This window comes from Amphiura filiformis, unplaced genomic scaffold (assembly GCF_039555335.1).
Source record: "Amphiura filiformis unplaced genomic scaffold, Afil_fr2py scaffold_21, whole genome shotgun sequence".
In the NCBI taxonomy this organism is placed as follows: Eukaryota; Metazoa; Echinodermata; class Ophiuroidea; order Amphilepidida; family Amphiuridae; genus Amphiura; species Amphiura filiformis.
This window is the reverse complement of record NW_027305485.1, coordinates 1,138,479-1,162,805: the sequence shown is the minus strand read 5'-3', so window position 1 is coordinate 1,162,805 and position 24,327 is coordinate 1,138,479. Positions and strand designations below refer to the sequence as shown.

The 24,327-nt window shown below is 35.3% G+C and overlaps 1 protein-coding gene across 3 annotated transcripts; it reads right to left on the bottom strand.

Annotated features, from left to right (window-relative positions):
* Nucleotides 1-1,986: 1,986 nt before the first annotated feature.
* LOC140143347 (pituitary tumor-transforming gene 1 protein-interacting protein-like) lies at nt 1,987-24,082 on the bottom strand. Of its 3 annotated transcripts, none has more exons than XM_072165203.1 (8): nt 23,900-24,082; nt 20,692-20,756; nt 19,446-19,551; nt 15,523-15,634; nt 14,391-14,456; nt 13,070-13,116; nt 7,921-7,994; nt 1,987-4,215 (listed from the first exon to the last, which is right to left on the bottom strand). In XM_072165203.1, exons 1-7 carry the CDS (start codon nt 23,997-23,999, stop codon nt 7,945-7,947), a joined length of 546 nt encoding a protein of 181 aa, XP_072021304.1. In that variant the 5' UTR covers nt 24,000-24,082; the 3' UTR covers nt 1,987-4,215; nt 7,921-7,944. The 3 variants fall into 3 exon arrangements, with proteins under 3 accessions (XP_072021304.1, XP_072021305.1, XP_072021303.1); XM_072165204.1 differs by having other exon boundaries at nt 7,937-7,994; XM_072165202.1 differs by lacking the exon at nt 7,921-7,994.
* Nucleotides 24,083-24,327: the final 245 nt, after the last annotated feature.

Genomic DNA, 24,327 nt, shown 5'->3' with positions numbered 1-24,327 from the left:
TTATATTATGAGAGTATTATACTTTGGAAAAGTTGAAATTGCAAATCAGTTTTTGCATTTTCGAATACCTTAAAGAGCATGAAATGTACAGTCCCAAAACATGGTATGGGGCAGACCATGGATTAAATTTAAACATTTTGACCAAATGATATATAATTACCTCTTTACCTCTTGAAATAATTGACCAACCAACAATATTTCCAATATTTCATATTAAAACCATGGTCAAATCCCAATACTCTTTATAATCGGAATACTTGTAAGTAAAAACAATTATTAAATTCACACATTGTTTAAATGTGATCAATATTTAACATTTTCTTAATATGTCACACTTGTGCTCTGTGCAGTTAAATCTATTTAATTTACTCCTTGGAACACACTGACACTTGCACAATACATAGTCAACTTCATAACACCATGCACAGAATTTACACTGAACATTTCAACTTTCAAGTCATATAGTTTGTACACATTATGGTCATATAAAGTAGTTAAAATTGGGTACATACAGTAACGATACATACAATTGAAAGGCTTTTCAACTCCTTGATATGAAGCAAATGTTACAAGGACTGCGAGACATAATTTACAAGTGACGAGTATATTCATCACACACTTTTTACACTGAAAATATTAATTAGTCACAACCGTGGTGTCGGTTGACTAATTAATAATGTCACAACAAATAGTAGATGTCTTATTCAAGAAACAAATTTCGAAATTGTTTTCTTGAGTGAGAAGTCTTGTACTGGCAACTTATTAATTAGTCAAATTAGACCATATTTTTGATTAATTGATATTTCCAGTGTTTACTTGGCTTACTTTCTACTTTACACCCAAAATATTTCCATCTGCATTTTAGTTTGTTCTCAGGTAGACTTAAAAAATCTGAAGAGTACTGTAAGATCGTACAAACTTGCCATGCCAAATTTCAACAGCCTTTTTCCGAGACTGGTTTACATGTTGCTCTACAGAAAGTGTGCTAGTTGAGGGCCCTATAACCTAAATCTTTAGCAGTTGCGGCACTATGGGTGCATGGCAGAAATTCCCCAATCAGAGATTTTCCCATCCCCAATCATAGAAAATTTACAATTTTCGCGACAACTTGCTAAAATGTCATGATTCCCTGAAATAGTAATAATTTAGGTGCCGCCACTCATCTAAAGTTATTTCTCTAAATGCACATCTCTTTTCTATTTCGCACAGCATACATTATGATTTAAATGTAGGAATATAATCAAATATGTAAGTCTCCAGAATCATGAAACAATGGGGTGGTTTGTTTTGTTAGCTCCATGCAATTTCGTTACTTCTATGATATTTGTTACATCAATTTGTTAGCATTTTGTCAGTTAGGTTCAATAGCAATGTATTTGATCCGATGTAACAAGCAAAATTACTTTTTCCTTTGTAATTTGTTATTGATATTTAAAAAAAAATCATTATCATGCAAGAAATACCTACAATACGCAGCCAAGTGACAGTAGATTAGCCAGCAAAGTGGCCCTTGAAAAAAGTTGAGTCAAAGCTATAAATTATTCAATTGTATCTGTAAATACAACCCACATTCCCTGTTGGTCAGTTGGACCACACAGATACGCTATACATGATGTAGGTGCACATTGTGACCTATGACCCATTTGACAAACTCATCACATAATTGTGTTATTCCAGTTGAAATCCATACACCCCTCTATGGAAGGTACAATCTCAATCTCCCACACATGGGTGTAGATTTCAAATGGAGTCACCCATTCAAGTAGCCCCTTTTGAAATTCACACTCCCTGTGTGGAAGAGTAAGATCATCTCTTCCATAGTGGGTGTGTGGATTTCATCTGGAACAGCTGAAACCAGGAACAACCCTGAGAATCTAAGATATTGTATATTTTGCTGACATGCAGTGTATTTGCTGTGTCTACAATCTGTCATATTCAGATTTCTTGGTTAGTCCTGATGAAGAAAACAAAATAAAGCATTCAAAATATGTTTTCATCTTTCTTTATTTCAAATTTTTTTATATTCAACTATGTTGTTCTTCTTGCAAATGAAAATCAGTGGTAACAGTAAATGTTTGAAAAAGTAGTTATGCTATTCAATGAGTAATAAACTTAAAGGCCTCGCATTGGACAAAGACAAATGCCAAAACTTAAACAACGAATGAAATTAGCTGATAACATCTTAAAGTAAAATGAGCATGTATTAATGTGCTGTTAAAATAATTGCAGGTGTTTGTTAATGGGTATTTGAGTTGAAAGTCATACACCCCCTATGGAAGACATGACCTTGTAATCTTCCACACAGGGAGTGTGAATTTCAAATGGGTTTACCTGAATGGGTGACTCCATTAGAAAACTACACTCCTGTATGGACATTAAGGTCATGTCTTCAATTGGGGGTGTATGGATTTCAACTGAAACAACCCAACAGGTCAGTTTGCACTCCAAAAAAGAAAGTCCCCAATTGATTGGGTGGTAATAACGATGAAAACTTAAATAAAAGCAACAAAACTGACATGAACGTTGTTGTTAGCTGCAGTATTATATCAAAGTTGCGTAAAAACAAATCCGAATGATCACGAAATTATTTTATTGAATGAAGTTTGGTGCCATTTGAAAAGCTGCAAATTCAAACAGATTATTGCATAAATTGCATAACCTAACATGTTGCACTCATCTGAAGTTGGTGGCGGCCAGCGTGTGCCACTGACCGTAGCATTTTGCATAGTCGATACCCAGTAAAAACATGTGATTTTCACAGTCAATGATGTTGCAACTTTTTTGAATCCCACCAATGTCACACATTGTCAACACCCTGTATTATAAATATTTTTTTCCACACAGCTCAATACTCAGTTGAAATCAATATTCTATTATTGACACAGATAAAGAAAGTTTACATATGCATTGTGTTATAGGACATGCACCTGGAACTTAACTGAATGGGCTAAACGCGTTCCTTTATACCTATAAAGTATAATTGTCATTCTCAAAATTAAATATATCTCAATTTTTACTTTGATTTCAAATTTTTACTTTAAAAATGCAGTAAAAGATATCCACAGCAAGCTGCAAGGCCCCGCTAATTAGTGTACTGCTTTTCGAGTGAGAGTGTACTGGAAACAAAACCCTGGTTTTTCCTGAAAACAAATTTGTTTCTTGTAATAGAAACATCATATGGGGTACTAGAACATGCACAAATCGTAATAATGTGTAGAATATAGAAACGCTGTGGTATCTCATATGATAGTCATGGTATGCTTAGCCTGAGTCGCTCGGCCTATCTCGAACAAAATCGCGATGCGTAGCTGTTAAAAAACGCTGTACTATCACGGCAATTTTTAACACGAAGATATAGGGATGATGACGATGTGTGTCATTCACTTTTCAGTCAATTCAGATTTCATTTGAAGCAAGTGCAGGATCATGTTGTGGGTAACAAAATTATTTACGCATTCATCTGGATTTGATTGCTTTTAATTAATTATGCTCCCAAGTTATGACTGCCCAATCAAGTGGGATTTTTTTCATGTGTTTATATATACAATGTATGACCATGATGACAATGAAATTGTGAATAAGCTCTCGCACTTGTATCAGTTTCACCCTTTTTACCAGTTAAAAGCTTAAATACATTAACGCAATATATCCTTATAAAATAATTATAATTATCCTAACTTATAGACGGTGTATGACACAACGTTTGTCCGATTTTTGTCAAAATTATAAAAGAAACGTATCATCACAGATCATGTTAATTTATTATTGAATGTTGCTTAGGCAAAAAACAAAAACAAAATTGTATTACCCTTTTCCGACTGAACCAAAAGTTGAAAAATCTAGGGTCGCAATTTTTTTTCTCCATATTTCAATTTTCATATTTTTTGTATGAAATTCACAAAATGTTTTTCTTGTTTGTAAATAATTTCATTTTGTATTACTTGTGTCAAACACTGTCTATGCAAAACATTGATAATTAGATCTTCATATTGCAGTTTAACATGTTTTTTAATTTGATTTTGAGTCAAACTGCAACATGAATCACTAAAAAAAATGGAATATAACCTTTTAGTGAATGCACCACAGGTCAAAGGTTAAAGGTCATATTCCATTTTATGTTATATCATTAGAAACAATTATAGACAAGTCAAACTTAAACATCTTCAGTCAGTGTAAGTTCTGTGCAGCTGTCATCGTCCTCTTCTTTCAATAACCCTGCATGGATGAAAAAATAGTTGGGCACCAGCCACCAAGCAAGCATTAAGGGAGGAAAAGAAACACAGAAACAATGCGTTAGTATAGTGGGTAATGGAATGGCGGCTAAATACTGGTGTTTCACACAGCCAAACTCCTCATACTGGGATACCCCAAACCCTATACCTATGGAGTACCTTCAGCGGTACATGTATACCAAGAAAGAGGGAACATTATGGCAGTCAAGTATTGACTATTTGTTTGTTTTAAAATAAAATTACCTTTTTATGTATTCTGATTGAGAACTAATAATTTTTTTATTACACACCTTGTAAAAAAGCCTAGTATTTATTTCTTGGCTTTAAAAGTATGGTATATAAGCCTATTTTTCAGAAAATCAGTATTATTTTGAGAAATCCATTCAAAGTAAACTTTATAGGAGTCTGGCTATATAAACAAAAATGACATTTAATCATTTTAAAGGAAACATATCAGGGAAAATATTTGAATAAACACATTATATATCATTTTTGGTATCACTTCCTACTTCCTGTTCAATACTAACATAATAAAAAATGCATTCACAGTTGAGGATGTAGCATGAACATAGTGCTACTAAGAATCTGTTCAATTTAAGTTACAAAAAATGTGAAAAATCATTTTATCAAAGCTGCTGGAAATTTGAAAAATTTTCACACCACTGCATTGGTATTAGTTCACAACAAACTACACATGTTGCCTTAGTACATTGAGATTAAGCCTATGTTGTAGTTTTCCATCCTTCTTTTTTTTCTTCTTTTTTTCCCCATAATATACATGTGTTACTGTCAAGCCAACAGAATTTATTTATGTTTAATGTAAATTAACTTATGTCTGCACACCCCACACACTTATATTCACTCCACTCTCTAAAACAAGGATCATTTTGATCAAAATTTTTCAGGTTTCAACAGTTTTGCCACCATAGAGTATTTATTTTGAAAGGAGAAAATATAAGTAGTGATCCTGCCTGGGAATCGAACCCAGAACCTCAGACTTGAGAGGCCTGCGTTGGAGACTTGCACATGAACTACTTGGCCACAGGTGCTTCCTGATCAGCATGTACTTACATTGACACAGATACAAGATTTTCCAACAGAGGACCTTTAACTTGCCCCTATCTGAACATGGTTTTTCATTTTGTAAACCTAAAACTATACAAAACATGGACCCGCTTCTCAAGTTTTACAATCTAACTGAGACCTAACCTACACCAGCAAACAAGGCTTGGTCTTGACTTACATGCATTTATATATTGTTTGCAATGAACTCGTGGGGAAAGGAACAGAGGACATTGCTGTATGTCCACTGTTATGTGAAATGTATTCTGATCAACGTCCTCGGATAAACGCATTTAGCAATTGCACACACCCACACTCATACACACTGAGATACCCTGTTGTACACTAGTGGCTTGTGTTAATCATTATGAAACATGACAGTCCTTGACAACACACAAGATAAGAGAGGGTTCTCATTTATTTTGATTGCACACTTGGGACACAGTCTTATCTGTGTAATTGTATATTTGGAATTTCCTTGAGGAAGAAGATAAAGTTCTTGTGGTATAATTTAGTTCTGTCACACATAAGAGCTAGTTCAAAATAAACTCTAGATTAACAAGTGAGCTAATTAAAATTAAATCAGTGTTGCCAGAAGTTTCAAATATCAGGTCTGTCAGCACAGATTTATAGCAATTAATATTATTTATATAAACTTCCTTTTTGAAGCGGAACATGGAAAATTATGATCTGTTTGCTTTGGATGCCAGAAGATGTGTCTGATACAGCCTTTGGGGTCAATTTATACCTAAATCACACTATGAAAAGTGTGATCATAAGAATACATTGGGTGAAGTGCTGATGTGAACTTTTTGTGTGCGAGCGAGTGGCTTTCCATGTTGTAATTTATGTGAGACATTATTACAGTGCATTATACTAAACTAGCTTCCAGAGAAGTACAGCAGTCTTTTGATCTGATTGACGTGAATACCCTGTTAATGAGCAACATACGCAGAGCTTTGCGCTCCCTTCAAAAGCACCGCTCTGCCTCCACCAACACTTTCATGTGTTATCAGCCAGTCACATTATCGGTTTGATATTATGATTGTCAGACGACTGAATCAGCCAATCAGAACCCCAATTCCGTGTATACGCTGTGCTTACTCTCAAAATGTAAACAAATGCCATACTTCTCTGCCAGAGACTGTAGGAATACATTGTGTGTTCTATCACAAAAAGTTTCTTATGTTAATCCCAAATGAGAATACATCATACATATTGCTATTGTGAGATAATTGCATAATAAAGTGCTTCCTCGTGAGAAAAACAAGAACAGGTGGATGATGTTTTGTGAGAACCAGTATGAGGTCCTCTGGTGACAATGTGAGAATATAACAAGATATGAAGAATAAGTTGTGAAAAAAAAAACAGTGTCGTGAGAAAAGACATGTGGCGTGAGAATGCAATAAAATTTGTAATATCTGATTTGAAAGGTTGCAAACTGCGATTCCTTACGTCTTGGTTCTTTCTTACCCAGCCTGCCTCGCTATTCAAAATCACCCTCTCAAAAATTTTAACTTGTGATTGAAAACATGTTAAAGCATGTTGTAGTATTGTAGGGGTGCAAAATCCAGCAAGTGCTCTATGCCACTTGACACTGTGCATTGCAAGAAAGATGCAATTTTGCATTTTCTCATTGTAAACATTTTGGTACGTTTTGAATCAATTTCATTTACATATTATTTAAAAGTTAGTACACTTCATACTTATATTACGCATCAAGGTGGTTACATATTATGTACAATTCTGTCTTTTAGGGTCTTACGCAGCTGCATTACATGTAAATGATGATGTGAGATAAATATATTGATTAGTGGGCTGGATAAAAAAAAGATTAGTAAAGGGGCTGAAATAAATTTATGCCTCGGGGAGAGAAAAATTGAGGGGGCAAGCAATTTTTGGCAGGTCAAAAGGGGGTGCAAATGATTTTTGGCATAATTCAATTTCATGAGGCACCTTAAAATAATATGTGCTAAAAAGCTTGGAAAAATGTGAGGAAACATTCAAATAATCAAAAAAACAAAACTAATACATCATAATTAGACTATTTAGGTTTGCAAATTGGGTTCCAAAAATTTGGTACATGCTGTGGGGCCAATGATATTTTTGGCAAACCAAGAGGGGTTATTGTAATTGTTTTACCATTTCATTTTAACATTCAACATGTCAGGGGATTTTACATTACAGGTCAAAGGTCATGGAACTCTGAACACACAAGACGGCAATGGTTTTGATCGGAACAAGAGCTGGCTATGTCTTTCATTTGACCTGCACAACTTTGTATGTCATCTGATTTGACAGTCTTTGCTGTTTTAAAGACAGTTCTTGTTTAAATGCTGGACATAGCCTGGGGCCCATTTTACAAAGCCTGGCAATCGATATTAGCATTGATCAACCACATATAACCCCTATTAAATCAAGCATAAGATCGATTGTAAGTCTTTTTGAAACAGGCCCAGGTCTGGTTTGAAGCCCTTGATATGCAATACAAAGTATGGACAGGAAATGTTGCTGATGAGTTTATATGTTTTAACATGCTACATAGTCTATTATACTATATGGCTTCTACTATGACCTAATGGCAAGCTCAAAAACATGGAAAACAAATTAAATCACCCCAACATACTTTCTAGTACACGCACATGGAAAGTTATGGATTTTCCAACTTATGGTAGGACCCATCGTCATCATTCATGAGACCTGTATCAAAAACATAAAGAGAGAATAGAAAGAAAAAAATAGGGGAGAACAAGCACAAAATGAACAGGATCTACCGCAAGCAAATACACATGCCAAAAATCTACAATGCATGGGATAAGTCATGCTATTAATTAGTAAGGTCATTACTACTAGTACATTTTGTATGTACATGTATGCACAGAATTTGATTGGGAGAAATTAGGATTCTGCTACCACAATGAATTTACTTGCCAGGCAGCGGTGAATGACTCTCAAGTAGTCCAATTTTTAAGACTACAAATAAATTTAGAACGTTAATCACCCAATTGGGCAAAAAAGCACTTCATTGATAAAACTGACTGTTCTCTAGTCTTGATTCAAGCACATATCCACCCCAAGACACATACTTTATGTTACTGCCATGGTGCTGTGCACAGGTTATTGGTAGTGTGTGTTAGATAGCAATGGTGGCAGATTCTCTAGCGATGGGTGTGGGTCAAAGATAACTCCATCTAAAGACTCAAGTGGAGCGGTTCGTCTTTTTTGCACGATCAGATTGAGTAGATAGTATATATGTGACAAAGAAATATACAGGTTGCCACGGTTTGTAAATTGACAGTTGTCCTGAGACAGCGGTTTATATGCAGTAGGCATATGCACTGCCGGCAGGGGTGATCGTCTGGCCATGGTATAAGAGAGGGTCCTCAATGGAATTTGGAAGTTACTGACTGATAACTAAATGGTCATAAAACACATTGTTTTTGTGTTTTTGCAATATGGAGCTTCAAAGACTCAAAACCTTTATGTCTTCAAATTACCGCCGCGGCCTGATACCTGACAAAGTAGCTCAATTTTATGCAAGTAGTGGCATGGTTTTCCAGAGTAGCAGCAAGTGCTCTTGGATGAGTACGCACAGCTCAATTCTTCAGGTAATGGGTTGTGCCAATTGAACATGCAATGCTTATTTAAAAATATGAAAGGGGTCAATTAAACATTGATTTCAGACATTTGTTGAAAAATGCTGGGAAACACTATTTTGGTCCCATATGACACTCTAATATTGACAATTTCCATAGTGTTCAAACAGGATTTCTATACTATTGAAGTCCCAGTTCTTCCAGTCAAATTCTATATGTGCATCTCATGTACATTGTACAGTTTAAATTTTCCTTCTTTTTCTCCCGCCCTCCTCCCTCTCTCTCTCCCACCCTCCTTGCTTTCTCTCTCTCTCTCTCTCCCTCCCTCCCTTTCTCTCTCACACACACCTTCTTTCTTAAATTGTTACCTCAATTTTGTCATAAATACAATGAAACAATCCGACCATTCACTGTAAAATAAATAATGACTAATCCCATTGAAATCAATCACTCCCTATGCAAGACATGACCTTAATCTCCATTGAATTTCAAATCTACACCCCCTATGTGTGGGAGGTTAATTTATAAGGTCATGTCTTCCATGGGGGTGTAAGGATTTCTACTGGAACAAGCCCAATAGTTCAGTCTAATCATTCACTTCAAACTAATTCACTGCATTTTCTTGACATGCATTTTAATAGTCCAGTTAATGTTCTTGCATTTTTTCAAGCAGTTAATGAAATTCATATTATTTTGAAACTGCAGTTTAGTGCAAAGATGTGATGACAATATTAATACAGCTGTTGTTAGTAACGCATGATATATTAGTTGAAATGACCGTGGGCAGTGAACAATAATTTAAGCCTAGTATTGTTTAAAAAAACAACAAAAGGAATGGCATATTCATTTAAACACCGCTAAAGCATCATCATTGGTTGGGATGATGGCATGATTTCGACACAATCTCCGATCAATCTAATGAACATGCCATCAGTTATGTGTTTCTTCAATTTATTTTCATCGCTTCATCACAAATCAATTTTGATCACCAAAAAAAAAGAAGTAATAATGAACATTTATTTTGTAGCAAAAAAAGTAAAATCCATTATACATAGTGACCATGTTAACAAAGCCAAGTAGCACAACTATTGTAATACAGCCTGTCTCAAAAAAAATTGTGCAAGTGAAAAGCGCCCTCTCTGGCAATTAGAAAATACCGTTGTGACATAATGCTTACATAAACGTCAAGGGCGTAGTCTTAGCTCTGAAATGCCGTTTGTTCTGTTCAATTTGCTTGTTTTAATCTCGAGATATGTTTAGTTAAAGACGAAAGGGTAAAATCACAATTGTGCCACTTTTACTAGGGAAGAGGGCTTTACATGTAACAGTGATACATCAAGTTTATCAAGACTTCCTTCGTGAAATCAAAAGAATGCATCAATAACACAATACAAAATGTTTTTGACTGTTTTACTGTTTTATCATGATGCAGGAATGATGATTCTCTTTTTCCACTTAAAAGAGATTAAAAGATAAATAAATATTTCACATTCTGCTGTAAAATTAAATACATGTGCATGTCAATGATTTTATCATGATTTAATCATGGTAAATGCTGTTCTCTTACACTGTCTTAGTCACTTAAAACATGTTGAAAGACAAACAAATATTTCGCACTTATACATGTTACAGGTTAATGAACGCGTATTACTTGTTGGGAGAGATATTAGACAAAAATAATGCCGCAGCGTGCTGATGTTGATGCGTCTAATGCATGCGCCCGAAAGGAGGCAATAGACGCATCAACATCAGCTATCATTGATTTACATGTACAGCTCTCTTCCGTAGTAAAAGTGGCACAATTGTGATTTTACCCTTTCGTTGTTAATTAAACATATCTCGAAATTGGAACAAGCAAATTGAACAGAACAAACAGCATTTGAGAGCTAAGACTGCGCCCGTGACGTTGATGTAAGCATTATGTCACAACGGTATTCTCTAATTGCCATAGAGGGCGCTTTTCACTTGCACAATTTTTTTTTGAGACAGGCTGTATTATAAGAATTACATTTTGTAGGCTATCCCTGACTGGGCGTGATGTTCACTGACACTGTATGGATTTGTTTTTCTTGAAACACCTTATAAGGAGTTAATTAACAATTATTGTCCTATGAACAATAGTCCCAAATGAATAAACCAATAATCTTTTGGTTTTGGTTTCACTTGCATTTTTGAAACAGGAAGTGTAAAACTGTTGCTGAAAACTGATGTTTTTAGGAATATACAAATATTACCCTGTTTTGGCTATGAAACATCCCAATCCTAATCCTTTACTTGGAACGTGCAATAAAAGTCCGATTCAATATTTAATCAATTTTTGGACAGGGTCAAATACACAACTTGTTTTAAGAGTATTTTTAGTACGGTATTCAAAGACCAATAATTTTTCAGGTTATATGAACTCAAATTTTTTGAATCTATACTCAATATTTTGAATGCTTAGACTTGTGCCAAGTCTTTCTTTTGAATTTTGTTAAGTATGCAATTGTAAGAAAACATGTAACTTTGCATGGTTTTTTTTTGGCCCATTTTCCAAAAATGGTAAAAATATTAAAATTGGACATACCATATTATATTGTCAGTTACGGCTAAAGGATTATGATATAACTATGTTTCACTTGACAAAACAATATTTTTTTACTCCTAAGTGCTGTATTTTACTCTTTTCTGGAATCGGGAAATAGTTCATTGAAAATAAAGGTCATATCCATAGAGGCTTAATAATAATACGACTAAAGTAACTCACTGGGCCGTGACAACAGGCTATTCCACTTGAAATCCATACACCCCGTATAGAAGACATAACCTTAATCTCCCACACAGGGAAGTGTGAATTTCAAATGGGGTTACCTGAATGGGTGACTCCGTTTGAAATCTACACCCCCTGTGTGGGAGACTGAGGTCATGTCTTCCACAGGGGGTGTATGGATTTCAACTGTAATAGCCCATATACTTGGCACACAAAACACTCTGCTGCTGAATAGCAAAACCAGTACTGACGCCATTGTGTTCACTGAATAAATGCTAACATACATTTTCACTTCCTTAATAAAGACCTTAAAAAAATATCCTTCCTGTAAATAGTACTGCAAATATATCATGTAATTGTCAAAAACCACACAATTCCAGACGAACCAATTTATTTGTCAATTTCGCTCAATATCCAAACAATTAAACTGAATGATGTCCGTATATGGCAAAAATAAATACATATATACCCCGGTAATAAAACAGAAGACCTGCATTGGCACAGAGCATATGATATACCATCATTATTAGTTACATCAACAGAAACAAAGGACTGTGCAGGGGTTATTTATACATTGTAACAACTGCAGATGTAAATAAGCACTGACATATTACTCTATGGTTTCACGTAGGTTTTATTTCCAATCCTGCAACACAATCATAAAGACGAGAGCACAACATGACATTTTTGTTCTATAACTGCTGGTTTTACTTTACATTTACTTTAAATACTTTTCCCTAGCTTTTTTAAGAAATATTATTGGTGCCATAGCATTTATGATCAAGAACAGTAATGAAATTGGAAATTTAAGCAATTATTTTTATAGCACTAATTAAATTCCTCTCCTCACTTTTTGCATGTCTCTCTCTCTCTCTCTCTAGATTTTTTCTGTGTCTTTCTGTCTCTCTCCCCCTCTGTAACCCAATTACTGCACAAGTACAACATGATACAAAACGCATCTAGATTTGAACAGAAATAGAAAGTTTGAGTTTTAGAGTAAGAAACACTGCCCACTGTCATCCAGATATTTAGAAAGCCACAAATAAATTCAAGAAAATTACATTTTTGTACATTGTCATCTACTTGCTCCAAGGATATAGTCAATTTAGCCAATGTCAACAAAACACGTTGTTTGTATAGGACTTATAAACATTAAAAAAAATGCTCAACATTTTTTTTTCATCAGACATTCCAAATGATTTGATTCTAACTTCCTTGTTTGGCAATGTAGTTCACCAATTAAATGTACAAAAATATACTCTCTTGAGCTGTGCGGAAAGCGTAACAAACAAGCACTGTAAGATATAGCCATGCATGGGTTCATGCATACCCCACCACCTGAATTCAGTCAAAACACTAGCCAAACTTGGTGGAAAATAGGAAAAGAGCAACACGGGAAGATTAGAACATTGATAACACTTGTCACTTACCATATTTTCTTCGAATTTCATCATTTTTGGCTTTTCTCTCTTGTTTCCTGGAAAATATGCAAGGTTTTGAAAACAATAATATTTACGACAATCGTATGAAAGAGAAACAAAATTTACACACATGGTAAAATGTTTGTGAACAAAAGCCTTCTTGACAATTGGCTCATAAGGTCCTTGGTTCATTTCCAGGGGGTAGAAATTTGCTGGGGTATTTGGCTTAAGGGATCTGGAATGAGCGTTTATAGCGTTTCGACAGTATTTTTTGTGGGACATGACAGCACATCAGACATATCGAATTGCATTCTGAATCTGAAGAATGTCTTTCTGATATCAAATAATTTTCATTTTTGAAATTCACGATATAATACAAATTTTATGACAAATTATTAAAATTTGATATTTTTCAAATTTTGATATATAACAGTCCTCGAAGCAACTTTTTATAAATCTAATGATATATTCTTAAAGTGTATGTAGCTGGGAGGAAAAGCCGACGATCAATTGAAAATTTTGACCTTTCATATTGAAGATATGGATTTTTTACCCAAAAAGACCTAATTTTGTTTGGTGTTTTGGGAAAAAAAATCCATATCTTCAATACGAAAGGTCAAAATTTTCAATTGATCGTCGGCTTTTCATCCCACCTACATACACTTTAAGAATATATCATCATATTTATAAAGTTTTCCTCGAGTACTGTTAAATATCAAAAATATCAATTTTTAATGATTTGCCATAAAATGTATATTACATTGCGAATTTCAAAAATCAAAATTATTTGATATCAGAAGGACATTCTTCGTATTCAGAATGCAATTCGATATGTCTGATGTGCTCTAATGTTCCAAAATAAATACTGTCCAAAGGTTCATACCCCACCCCTTAAGAAAAAAGAAGGAATTTAATTGGCAGAATCTTATTATAAATCAAATTCAGACCTCTAGTATCCTTATGGCACCATGAAGGTACTTCTTCCTTTGCAGGGGATTAAGCGGCGGGTCCCACGTACAGGGAGCCATACCTGCTATATGTAGCTTACAGTCAGTTTAGAAAACAGTGGAGTATACTGTTGTATGGATATACACAATCTAAGTACTGGACTTGATGTGCAGTGATCTCGATGAAATGGCGCTATACAGAATTGAAATATGTATGCAAGTAGGGAGGAGTCTGATCTGGAGTGCTGTCTAGTCCATCCCTTTACATAAACGTACAAGCTCTCCAGTGACGCCCAGCATAACAAAACTCGGCAAATCCAGTGTGTTCGTACAATCTGAAATGTATAATTGTTTTGTACTTCAAATGTTGAAGAGTTTCTTACTTTTGTTCATGTTTCATTTTCCTTTCTTCTTTTTGTCTTTCCACCTTTGCATCTTCTCTTGCCCATCTTGTAAAAAAAAAAAAAAAAAAAGAAACATAAAATTAGCGATTAAGGCTCTAAATAACAATAATAAACACTACGATGGGAATACAGTGTCCATGTACAAATTCTACAAGGTATCTAGGCACAGCTAAAACCTATATCTTCAACAAATTGTACACAAATTTAATGAAATAACAGTGAACAAAGCACCAAAATTCATTTAATTCAGATTTTGACACATTTTTTAATTTTTTTAAAACTTTTTCAGTGCCCATTGCGGTTAATGAATACAGTAAATTCACACATGTACGTGCATGTATGGTACTGACCAAGTGAAGCCATTTGAAGTGAAGCTGTCAAATTCAGAAGCCAGAGTTAAGACATGAATGCACATGAGCACAGAATGAGTTACTTGCATCATTTTTATGAAATGGGCTATTCCAGTTTAAAATACACACATGACCTTAGTCTAACACACAGGGAGTACCTGAATGGGCGACTCCATTTGAAATTTATTTATTTCTTATATAGCGCAATTACATAAGGCGCTTTACAAATTTTGTGCACTGTGCTCATCAATCCAATTTTATATCAGCATTGAGTTATTTTTTGTAAAGTTTATCCTAAATTTAAATTGAAACAACTTCACTGAAATTTTCTTTAGCCATTTTCAAGTGACAGGACACTTATAGTCAAGTTGTCCAAAACTTGCAAAATTGCAGTTTTAGCCATTCTTGAGTCACACGACAAAATTATAGTTCAGTCATCACCAAACTGAGCTACCAGATTGCGGGTTTATTAACCCTGATCTCAATTCAGAATATGTGGCACAATCAATGGAATGAGTCTGAACCTCGTTAATATTGATTTCTTTTGTTACTTATTGACTTCATCGACTTACATATAGCCTATAGCTTGGTAACCAGAACTTTCAATTTTCACAGGGTTTGCATCAATATGTAACATTTTTGAAGGGTCAATAATGCAAAAACCTTCAAATGTAATATTTTTTCAAATTTAATAAACTAATGTCCCTTGATTGTGCCACAAATATGCAGGTAAGGTAAATACTCATAAGGTAAATACTCACTTTGCGCGATTTCCCTTTGACCGACAGCAACAGCAGTAGACGCCACAGCATATGCTAAGAATTAACACACCAGCTATCACACTCATAGAAATAATCAAGGCTTTGAAGTTGACTGTTTGGAATAACAACAATCAAGAAAAGATAGCAATTACAATACCGCAAAATAATTACACTACATTCAAATACAACTAATCAACAGGGCATTTAATATATTAAACCGGTATCACATCACATTTTGCACAATCTAGCCAAATTGCTATGCAATCACACAAACATATTATGTCATTGCTATATATAATTATTGCTATACAAATAAAACTTTGTCACTAAATTATGCCCTGCTAATCAAATGTTTGTATACCATGAACCAGGCTTCAAAATAAGAAAGAAAAAAAAAAAATCCGGACCCTTGCCTTTGAAATTTCACCGTATTACAACCGCGGGAGTAACATGCATGGGCGCTAGTAGTAAATTCCAATTTTCTATGCTTTACCTCACTTGTTCGGCTCAAAATTAAAAAGGGACATATCTGACAGTAAAAGCTAACATTTTATGGAAAATAAATACTAATCTATTTTTACAGAAATGTTATAATATGGCTTTAAGGTTTTACCGTCGTCAGCCGATTCGACTTGACTATTGCGCCTGTTTTCAAGGCGTGCGTACGCCGCGTCGTGTTCTGCGTTGCGTTGCAGAGATCGCAGAGAACGATGCGTGTTGTGCGTGTCAATGCTATTTTTGCGACCGGCGATAGCTAGGGCCAAAAAATAAAAAAACAATGTTTGCTGAGCGCAAAAAAAGTGGTCGATCGCTTCTAATATATTAAATACAACATGTACAAACCAAATCTTGCCAGCGTGCTTCCAGTAATAACGGACCTGGACCCCCTCCCCGAAGTAGGCCTACGACAGTAGGGTCAAATAGATGGTATGAAGTTATAGGCCTACCAAACAAACACAGAATCAGTTTTTTTTTTAACATTAGGCCTAAACGAGTGTTGGGTAAATTGGTTAATTCGTTTTAATAATATTTTGGTCTAAATGTTGGGTAAGCACTACGGTATATTGGCGTATTAAAGGTTTGTAGAACGTTTCATAATGAAACACGCTACAACAAAATTAAAAACATGTGAAAATGTTATTGTAGACATATATTATTTTGGCAACATTGTTCCAACTAAGAATATGTTTTGCAGCAAGTGTTCAATGTTTTTGATTGTTATTTTCATAATGCATGCGATATAGACAACACCATCAAAACTATTCAGTTTAAAAAAAAATGTGTCATACATAAACGTTTTTCTACAGCTATTGGCAACCCAGCGTTTAACTTTGCTTTAAATTGAACTGCAACAATTTATGATATGAATCCACCTCGAGATAATTCCGAAGGCCTATAGTTTTTGTGACCAAAAAGTTTTCCTCTCGGTAAAGGCACTAAGCATGCTAAGTAGGCATATGCCTATAATAGTTGTAGGCCTATTATAGTCAAACACTTCGCACAAGATGGTGTCAACGCTTCGCTTTAATGATGTTTAATAAATCCTCTTTTTGGTCATTCGAGTCAGGTGAACATATAAGCTGAAAATAACTCACTTTGTGTAACTTGATAACTCTTTGGCCCAATATCTTTGCAGAATGGGAGTCTTTCTTACACCCGCTTGTGACCAAAATACACCAAATTAGAATTAGGCTAAGATTTTTTTGATATTCTTAGCCTTAAGGGATCCAAAATGGCGTTTATTGCGTTTCGACAGTATTTTTTGTGGGACATGAGAGCACCTCAGACCTATCGAATTGCATTCTGAATACGAGCATGTCTTTCTGATATCAAATAATTTTCATTTTTGAAAATCACAATATAATACAAATTTTATGACAAATTATAAAAATTTGATATTTTTCAAAGTTTTGATATATAACAGTCCTCGAAGTAAATTATATAAATATAATGATATATTCTTAAAGTGTATGTAGCAGGGAGGAAAAGCCGACGGTCAATTGAAAATTTTGACCTTTCATATTGAAGATATGGATTTTTTCCCAAAAAGACCTAATTTTTTTGGGTGTTTTGGGGAAAAAATCCATATCTTCAATCTAAAGGTCAAAATTTTCAATTGATCGTCGGCTTTTTTATCCCACCTACATACACTTTAAGTATAAATCATCAGATTTATAAAGTTTACTTCAAATACTGTTAAATATAAAAATATCAATTTTAATGATTTGTCATAAATGTGTATTAAATTGCAATTTCAAAAATCAAAATTATTTGATATCAGAATGACATTCTTCAGTATTCAGAATGCAATTCGATGTCTGATGTGCTCTAATGTCCCAAAATAAATACTGTCCAAACGCTCATACCCCAGCCCTTAATAGTCGACATCATTATAATTGTTCCTAGGCCTATCTTAGGTAACTTTTTTTTACAGTGAAAAATTTCCTGCGTAAACAGACAATTCCGTTTTTGTGGCCATATGCGTAAATGAACGCTGATCCGGCATCAGATCGCTGCATACCAGCTCGTTGGTACGCACCAAAATATGCATGTACGCAATTAACTACGCATGGTGTCGCAGAAAAAATGCATTTTTGACCTATTTTGGTCAATTTACGCGAAAACTAGGTCCGGTCCCCCCCATTTTTTTTATGCGATTTTACAGAGCTTTTTCTTTTTCATAACATATATAAAATTAAAAAAAATTTGTCTCGACAATTTTTTTATACAACGCAAAAGGTGATATATTTTGGGCAAATTGCTGATTTTGCCATTGAATTGTACAGAGATTTTTGGAAATGTCCACCTCTTTTAAAACGGCTGTAGCTCAAAAGTGAGGTCCGGCACCCCTGTTTTTTTTCCTGATTTATTATCTACACATATTAATGTACAAAATATGTCAATTTAAAAAAATTTCGTCGATAGGTTTAGTAACGACGGTAAAACCTTAAGGGCTGGGGTATGAACGTTTGGACAGTATTTATTTTGGGACATCAGAGCACATCAGACATATCGAATTGCATTCTGAATACGAAGAATGTCATTCTGATATCAAATAATTTTGATTTTTGAAATTCGCAATTTAATACACATTTTATGGCAAATCATTAAAATTGATATTTTTGATATTTAACAGTACTTGAAGTAAACTTTATAAATCTGATGATTTATACTTAAAGTGTATGTAGGTGGGATGAAAAGCCCGACGATCAATTGAAAATTTTGACCTTTTCAGTATTGAAGATATGGATTTTTTTCCCAAAACACCAAAAAAAAATAGGTCTTTTGGGAAAAAATCCATATCTTAATATGAAAGGTCAAAATTTTCAATTGACCGTCGGGCTTTTCCTCCCTGCTACATACACTTTAAGAATATATCATTAGATTTATATAATTTACTTCGAGGACTGTTATATATCAAAATTTGAAAAATATCAAATTTTTATAATTTGTCATAAAATTTGTATTATATTGTGATTTTCAAAAATGAAAATTATTTGATATCAGAAAGACATGCTTCAGTATTCAGAATGCAATTCGATAGGTCTGAGGTGCTCTCATGTCCTACAAAAAATACTGTCGAAACGCAATAAACGCTCATTTTAGATCCCTTAACAATTAGTGGTATATTTCTAGTCATGGTCAAGTATTATACCTTGTTGCCATGAACTTGGCTTGCTCTGGCACTAAGATACTGATTTTTGCAATCTGGTTCAACAAAACAATGGTAGTTCTTCCTTCATTTATCAACTGCCATGTTTACAGTCAGACAACATACATGTAGGCAGAACATACCTTACTTGATTGTATGTCTAAACAATACCAATAGCCACAGCCACATGTACACACACAATCTTCTGAGGAAGAAGAGTGCTGGCAATATGCAACACGGGCAAAATATAATTTGTTGATGATTGACTCACTTGCGCAAGTTCCCCATCTTGCGGCTCCTAAGTCGCACTCCTTTGTAGGCAGCAGTTCCTTCACTGGGTATAGTTGGCACTTATTATCTGTTTTACAGTAAAAGCACTGCAATAAAATAAAAAGTTATGACAGAGTTTTCATCACCGTAATCATGTAAGGGCTGGCTGCAAAACCCACCTGCATGTTGACTGCCCCAGCGCCCTGACAGAACTGGTGGTGTAACCAACAGGGTTGTAGCATTGGCAGGTGGCGCTGGGTGGGATACATTTGTACAACAATGGTGACGCTGGCCAAATGGCACAAAATGTCCATAGAGGCTTAGGCCAAAAAAAAAAAAAGGTTTGTCTCAAAGCTCACGAGAAATTTAAAACAAATGCGAAATGCGATTTTTTTATATATTTTTTATTCCCGACTTTTTTTTATGGTATTTTGAGAAAAAGTCTGATTTTCTGGAAAAACTATAAATTCTTTTTTTTTTTTAAATAAAAAAAATTAACAAAATTTTTTTTTTTTTTTTTGTGAAATATTAAAAACGGGCGCGCATTTTTTGAGACAACCCTTTTTTTTTTTTGGCCTTATGAAAAAGTTGGGTCGGTAGGTCGGATTTTTTTGATTTTTTTTTACAGATATTGCACTTGAAACTGACCATTTGAAGACTGAGTAAATAAGTCAAAACACACAGCACTTTACTGGTTTAACTCTTGAGATGGTTCTGCGTGTTATACTGTTCATTTTCTTTACATTTTCTTTCTTTAAATTTATACTAACCACTGTTTTACTAGCACATTCAACGCAAATTTAAAAAAAAAAAAAAAAACATGGTCGGGACCAGGGTACACGGTCGGTCGGACGTGGACAAACAAACAATTTTTTGGCCTTATTCCTGATTACTCGTGTTCACTAAAAATAATTGTGCCCTGAGCCAGCGCTCAAATTTGAAAGTCAAATTACCCGACACCTAACTTTAATGAAGCACTTAAATGCTAGTTGCGTGTTGGGTAATGTGCAACTGGCGCACAAGGTCTTATAAATAAATACAGTGGCGGAGGCCAGGATTTTTTTCGGGGGGCATTGGGGGGACAAAGTGAATTTTTTTTTTTTTTTTGGGGTGGCAAAGTCAACAAATTTTATGCAAAATTGCTGCTAAATGTTGAAAATTTTCACAATATTGGGTTCTTACTGGGGGAACAGGGGAAAGAGTTCTGACTGGGGACATTTTTTGAAGGGGAGGGTAGATCAACTTACCTTTCCTTTTAGAGCTTTGACACACTCATCACATTTGCCAGCTCCAGAAAAATTTGAACACTCATCTGTAAAAAAGAAATGCACATTATTATATTGTGATTTATGCAAATTTATAATGTACGGTACATAAAATTGCATATCTAGATAATTATTAATTAAAGGCAGGCCAAGAATTACCTAATCTACCTGTAAATTTCTCGATCAACATTATGCTGGCCTGATTCATGCATGCATGTAAGTTAGCCCAAAACATCAGGGCCCTATTCCTTCCTCACCATACATTGTAGGGCCATGAACGTGGTACCATTTACAAAGTCAGGGAACCCTGAACTCGGGTCGCCGTGATGACGTCACACTGACGGCCTCTATAGTATATAATACTAATAGGTAGAATTCAGAGCACAGCGACGATAACGGTCACAAGTCTGGTCATTTTACATCCTCAAATGTGCTCAAAATTTACAAACATGCATCAAATAAGTTTGTATATATTCAAGTGTCATCTTCAAGTGAGGAACTGCAGGAAGTAGACATACATTTTGTAGACTAGTGATAGTGGTAAAAAGTGGTATTTTTTTGTACCCTGGTCTGGCAGGATAGTTTGTGGGTAGCCCGAGGTACTCACACCTCCGTCACTACAACTTCCACTGGTCTTCTCCGTACGGAGGTCTGAGGCTTCTGAGCCTATCTGGTCCAGGGTACACAGTATTGAATTTTATTAACAAAATATCACTTCTTACTGTTCCTCACATGAAGATAAGACTTACAATTAGTGATAGGCTGTATAAGGGTGTAGTTGCAAACAGCTTAGGGTACCAGCTAATTTGATGCAGCGTGTTGTTCTGAGTAATTTGACACCAATTTCATTGAAATCGGCTAAAAATTGAGACAGTGCCGCCAAATAACGACACACAAGGGGGGGGGGCAGATTTGTCCCTTATTTTCTAGTTTTAAGGGAATTTTATCACATTAAGGATTATGTAATGCATTTTTGGTATCTACTTACATAGTTTTAGGTCCAGGAAGGTCATTTATGCACTTTGTGTCAAATGAAATCTTTTAGTGTCCTTAAAATTAATGGTTTTGGGTAAAATTAGGCCGTGAGGGCGCTTTACCTTTTAGCGACCCATTTCGCAACCATTTTTGATTTTTAAGTTAATCATACTAGAGATAATCATCAATCATCCATATTCTGAAATTTTCAGCCATTTATCACATTTGGTGTGGCCGTGGCACTAAATTTTAATACAGGGGTAACCTGCCCAGTGCCCATAGCAATATACAGGGGTCAACGAACTTTGTATCATATGTAAGTCAATGGAAGCGTCTCTACACATATTCAAATGGGTACCACGCACAAGTGAAATAAGGTTGAGAGTTCAAATTTGGACAGAAGATGTTATTTATCAGTAACTTTGATTTGATAATAAGAAATGATAAAATTTTAGTAGGGGGGATACGTAACAGCTATTAGGCTGAACAGCGCCCTCACATCCTAAATTGGCTCTTAAACGTGCATCAAAACATACGATTTGTGTAAAAATTGCAGGGGACCCAAAATCATGTAAATAATCATTAGAATCCAACAAACAGCAAAGAAAATGCCCATAATTGTCAAAATAGTGAAAAATAGGGGGTCCCAAGAAATCCTCCTTATGCGTAGTTGTTTGGCCGGCACTGTCTCAGTTTTCAACCGATTTTTTTTTAAAAGGTGTCAAAATGCTCAGGAGGATTAGCTGCTTCAATTCAGCTGGTACCCTAAGCTTTTTGAAACATCATCCTTTTTTTTGGGCTGTACAGCCTATCACTATTACAATGTATAAACAAAACATTTGGTGCATGTGTGAAAATTTTGGGTACATTTGAAGACTGTAAAATGACCAAATTTGTGACCGTAGCGATCGTCACCATAACAAAAATTTTGTCTCATAGAGATAACACGGTGGCCATGGTGGCGAAGAAATTTCATTTTTTTGCTGTGAAATGCAGATTTAATGAAGAAAATAGATGCAGGAAGTCTTCATAGTGTTATTTTTAAGGATTATCACAAAACTGAACACATGAGTATTTTTATGAATGCAGGGACAGGTGAACCTTTGAAACTGCGACATGAGTTCACGGTTCGGCTGACTCCATGAGCCCCGCTTTTTGCAATACTAGGGAAGTCATGGCCCTATCATGCCTATGGCAAGGAAGGAACCAATAGGGCCATGATGTGTCGGGCTAAGTCGTAGGCATCTCAGACCTGCGTGCCGAGAATTCAGTGGAAATTGTAGTGATGGAGGTGTGAGTACCTTGGGATAGCATGCTGGCTAGCATGTGATTGCGACTCATATAGACTTGAATTTTAATACACGAATGGCAGGACTTGATGCGCGCAGTTACATAACCCAAAATCTCGCCTATAATCAAATTACATGTAAGTAATTCTTGGCCAAACTGGAACATGCGTGTTGCGTCCATGTAGTGTACTAAGCGTGTACGCAGTGTAAGGCGTGTGTATACTTTCTTCTGTACCGGTACCGCGCTATATCCGTGTGTGTTTATCGCGGAGCCACTAGCGTTCACAGTGTTCCAGTTTGGCCAAGAATTACTTAATTTGATTATAGTGTAGCCTACTTCCCATTTCACTTACGACATCATAATTGTATGACCATGCTACACAGTACACTGAATGAATTTATAATCAAATTAAGTAATTCTTGGCCAAACTGGAACACTGTAAAGGCTAGTGGCTCCGCGATAAACACACGCGAATATAGCGCGGTACAGAAGAAAGTATACACGCGCCTTGCACTGCGTACACGCTTAGTACACTACGTGGACGCAACGCGCAAGTTCCAGTTTGGCCAAGAATTACTTAATTTGATTATAGTAGGAATTCCAATTGAATGAACGCAGCTTTCAATAGCGTGACGTTTTTAGCGTACACTGCGCGATGAACGCCAGCATGTGCGACTGTGCGTGAGTGACGCGGAAGTGAATCCAACCGACCGTCATGCACTCCACGCCAACGGCGACGCACTTGTGATTGGTTAACATTGTATCCAAGGTCGTGCGTTCGTGTTGTACTTTAAAATACACTGCGTACAGCTGTTGAAAGCTGCGCTGCGTTCATTCAATTGGAATTCCTACATGTCATGCATGTGTAATATAATTTATAAAGCATGAAAGTCATTAAAAATGTAATTGTAAGCTTACTACTCACCCGGTGAAGCCGTTGTTACGGGATCTGGTGCAGAAGCACATACCACTAGGCACATAAAGACGGCAACAACAAGACAACATATACTCCAACGAATATTCATTTTGATACTAAAAGGTTTTATTATCGTTAAAAAGACAAATTTATTATTTCTTCGTCATGTCACAAAATACACCATAACAAACGAGTACAAAGGTCGCACTTCCGTCTTCCGGACTGGGGCGTTTTACATAGAGTATGAATTTGTACGTAAAAATGAACGTCTTGTGATTCTTGTAAAGTTTAGGTAAGTTAAATTGATCAAACCAGGCTTTATTATTTTTGATGCTTTTAAATATCCTACCCATTGATATTTTCACTTATTTCAAGAATTTCATTTATTTGTAATTTGAAATTATTTTTGTCTGCGGCTTGATTTTGGTAGTTGTCCG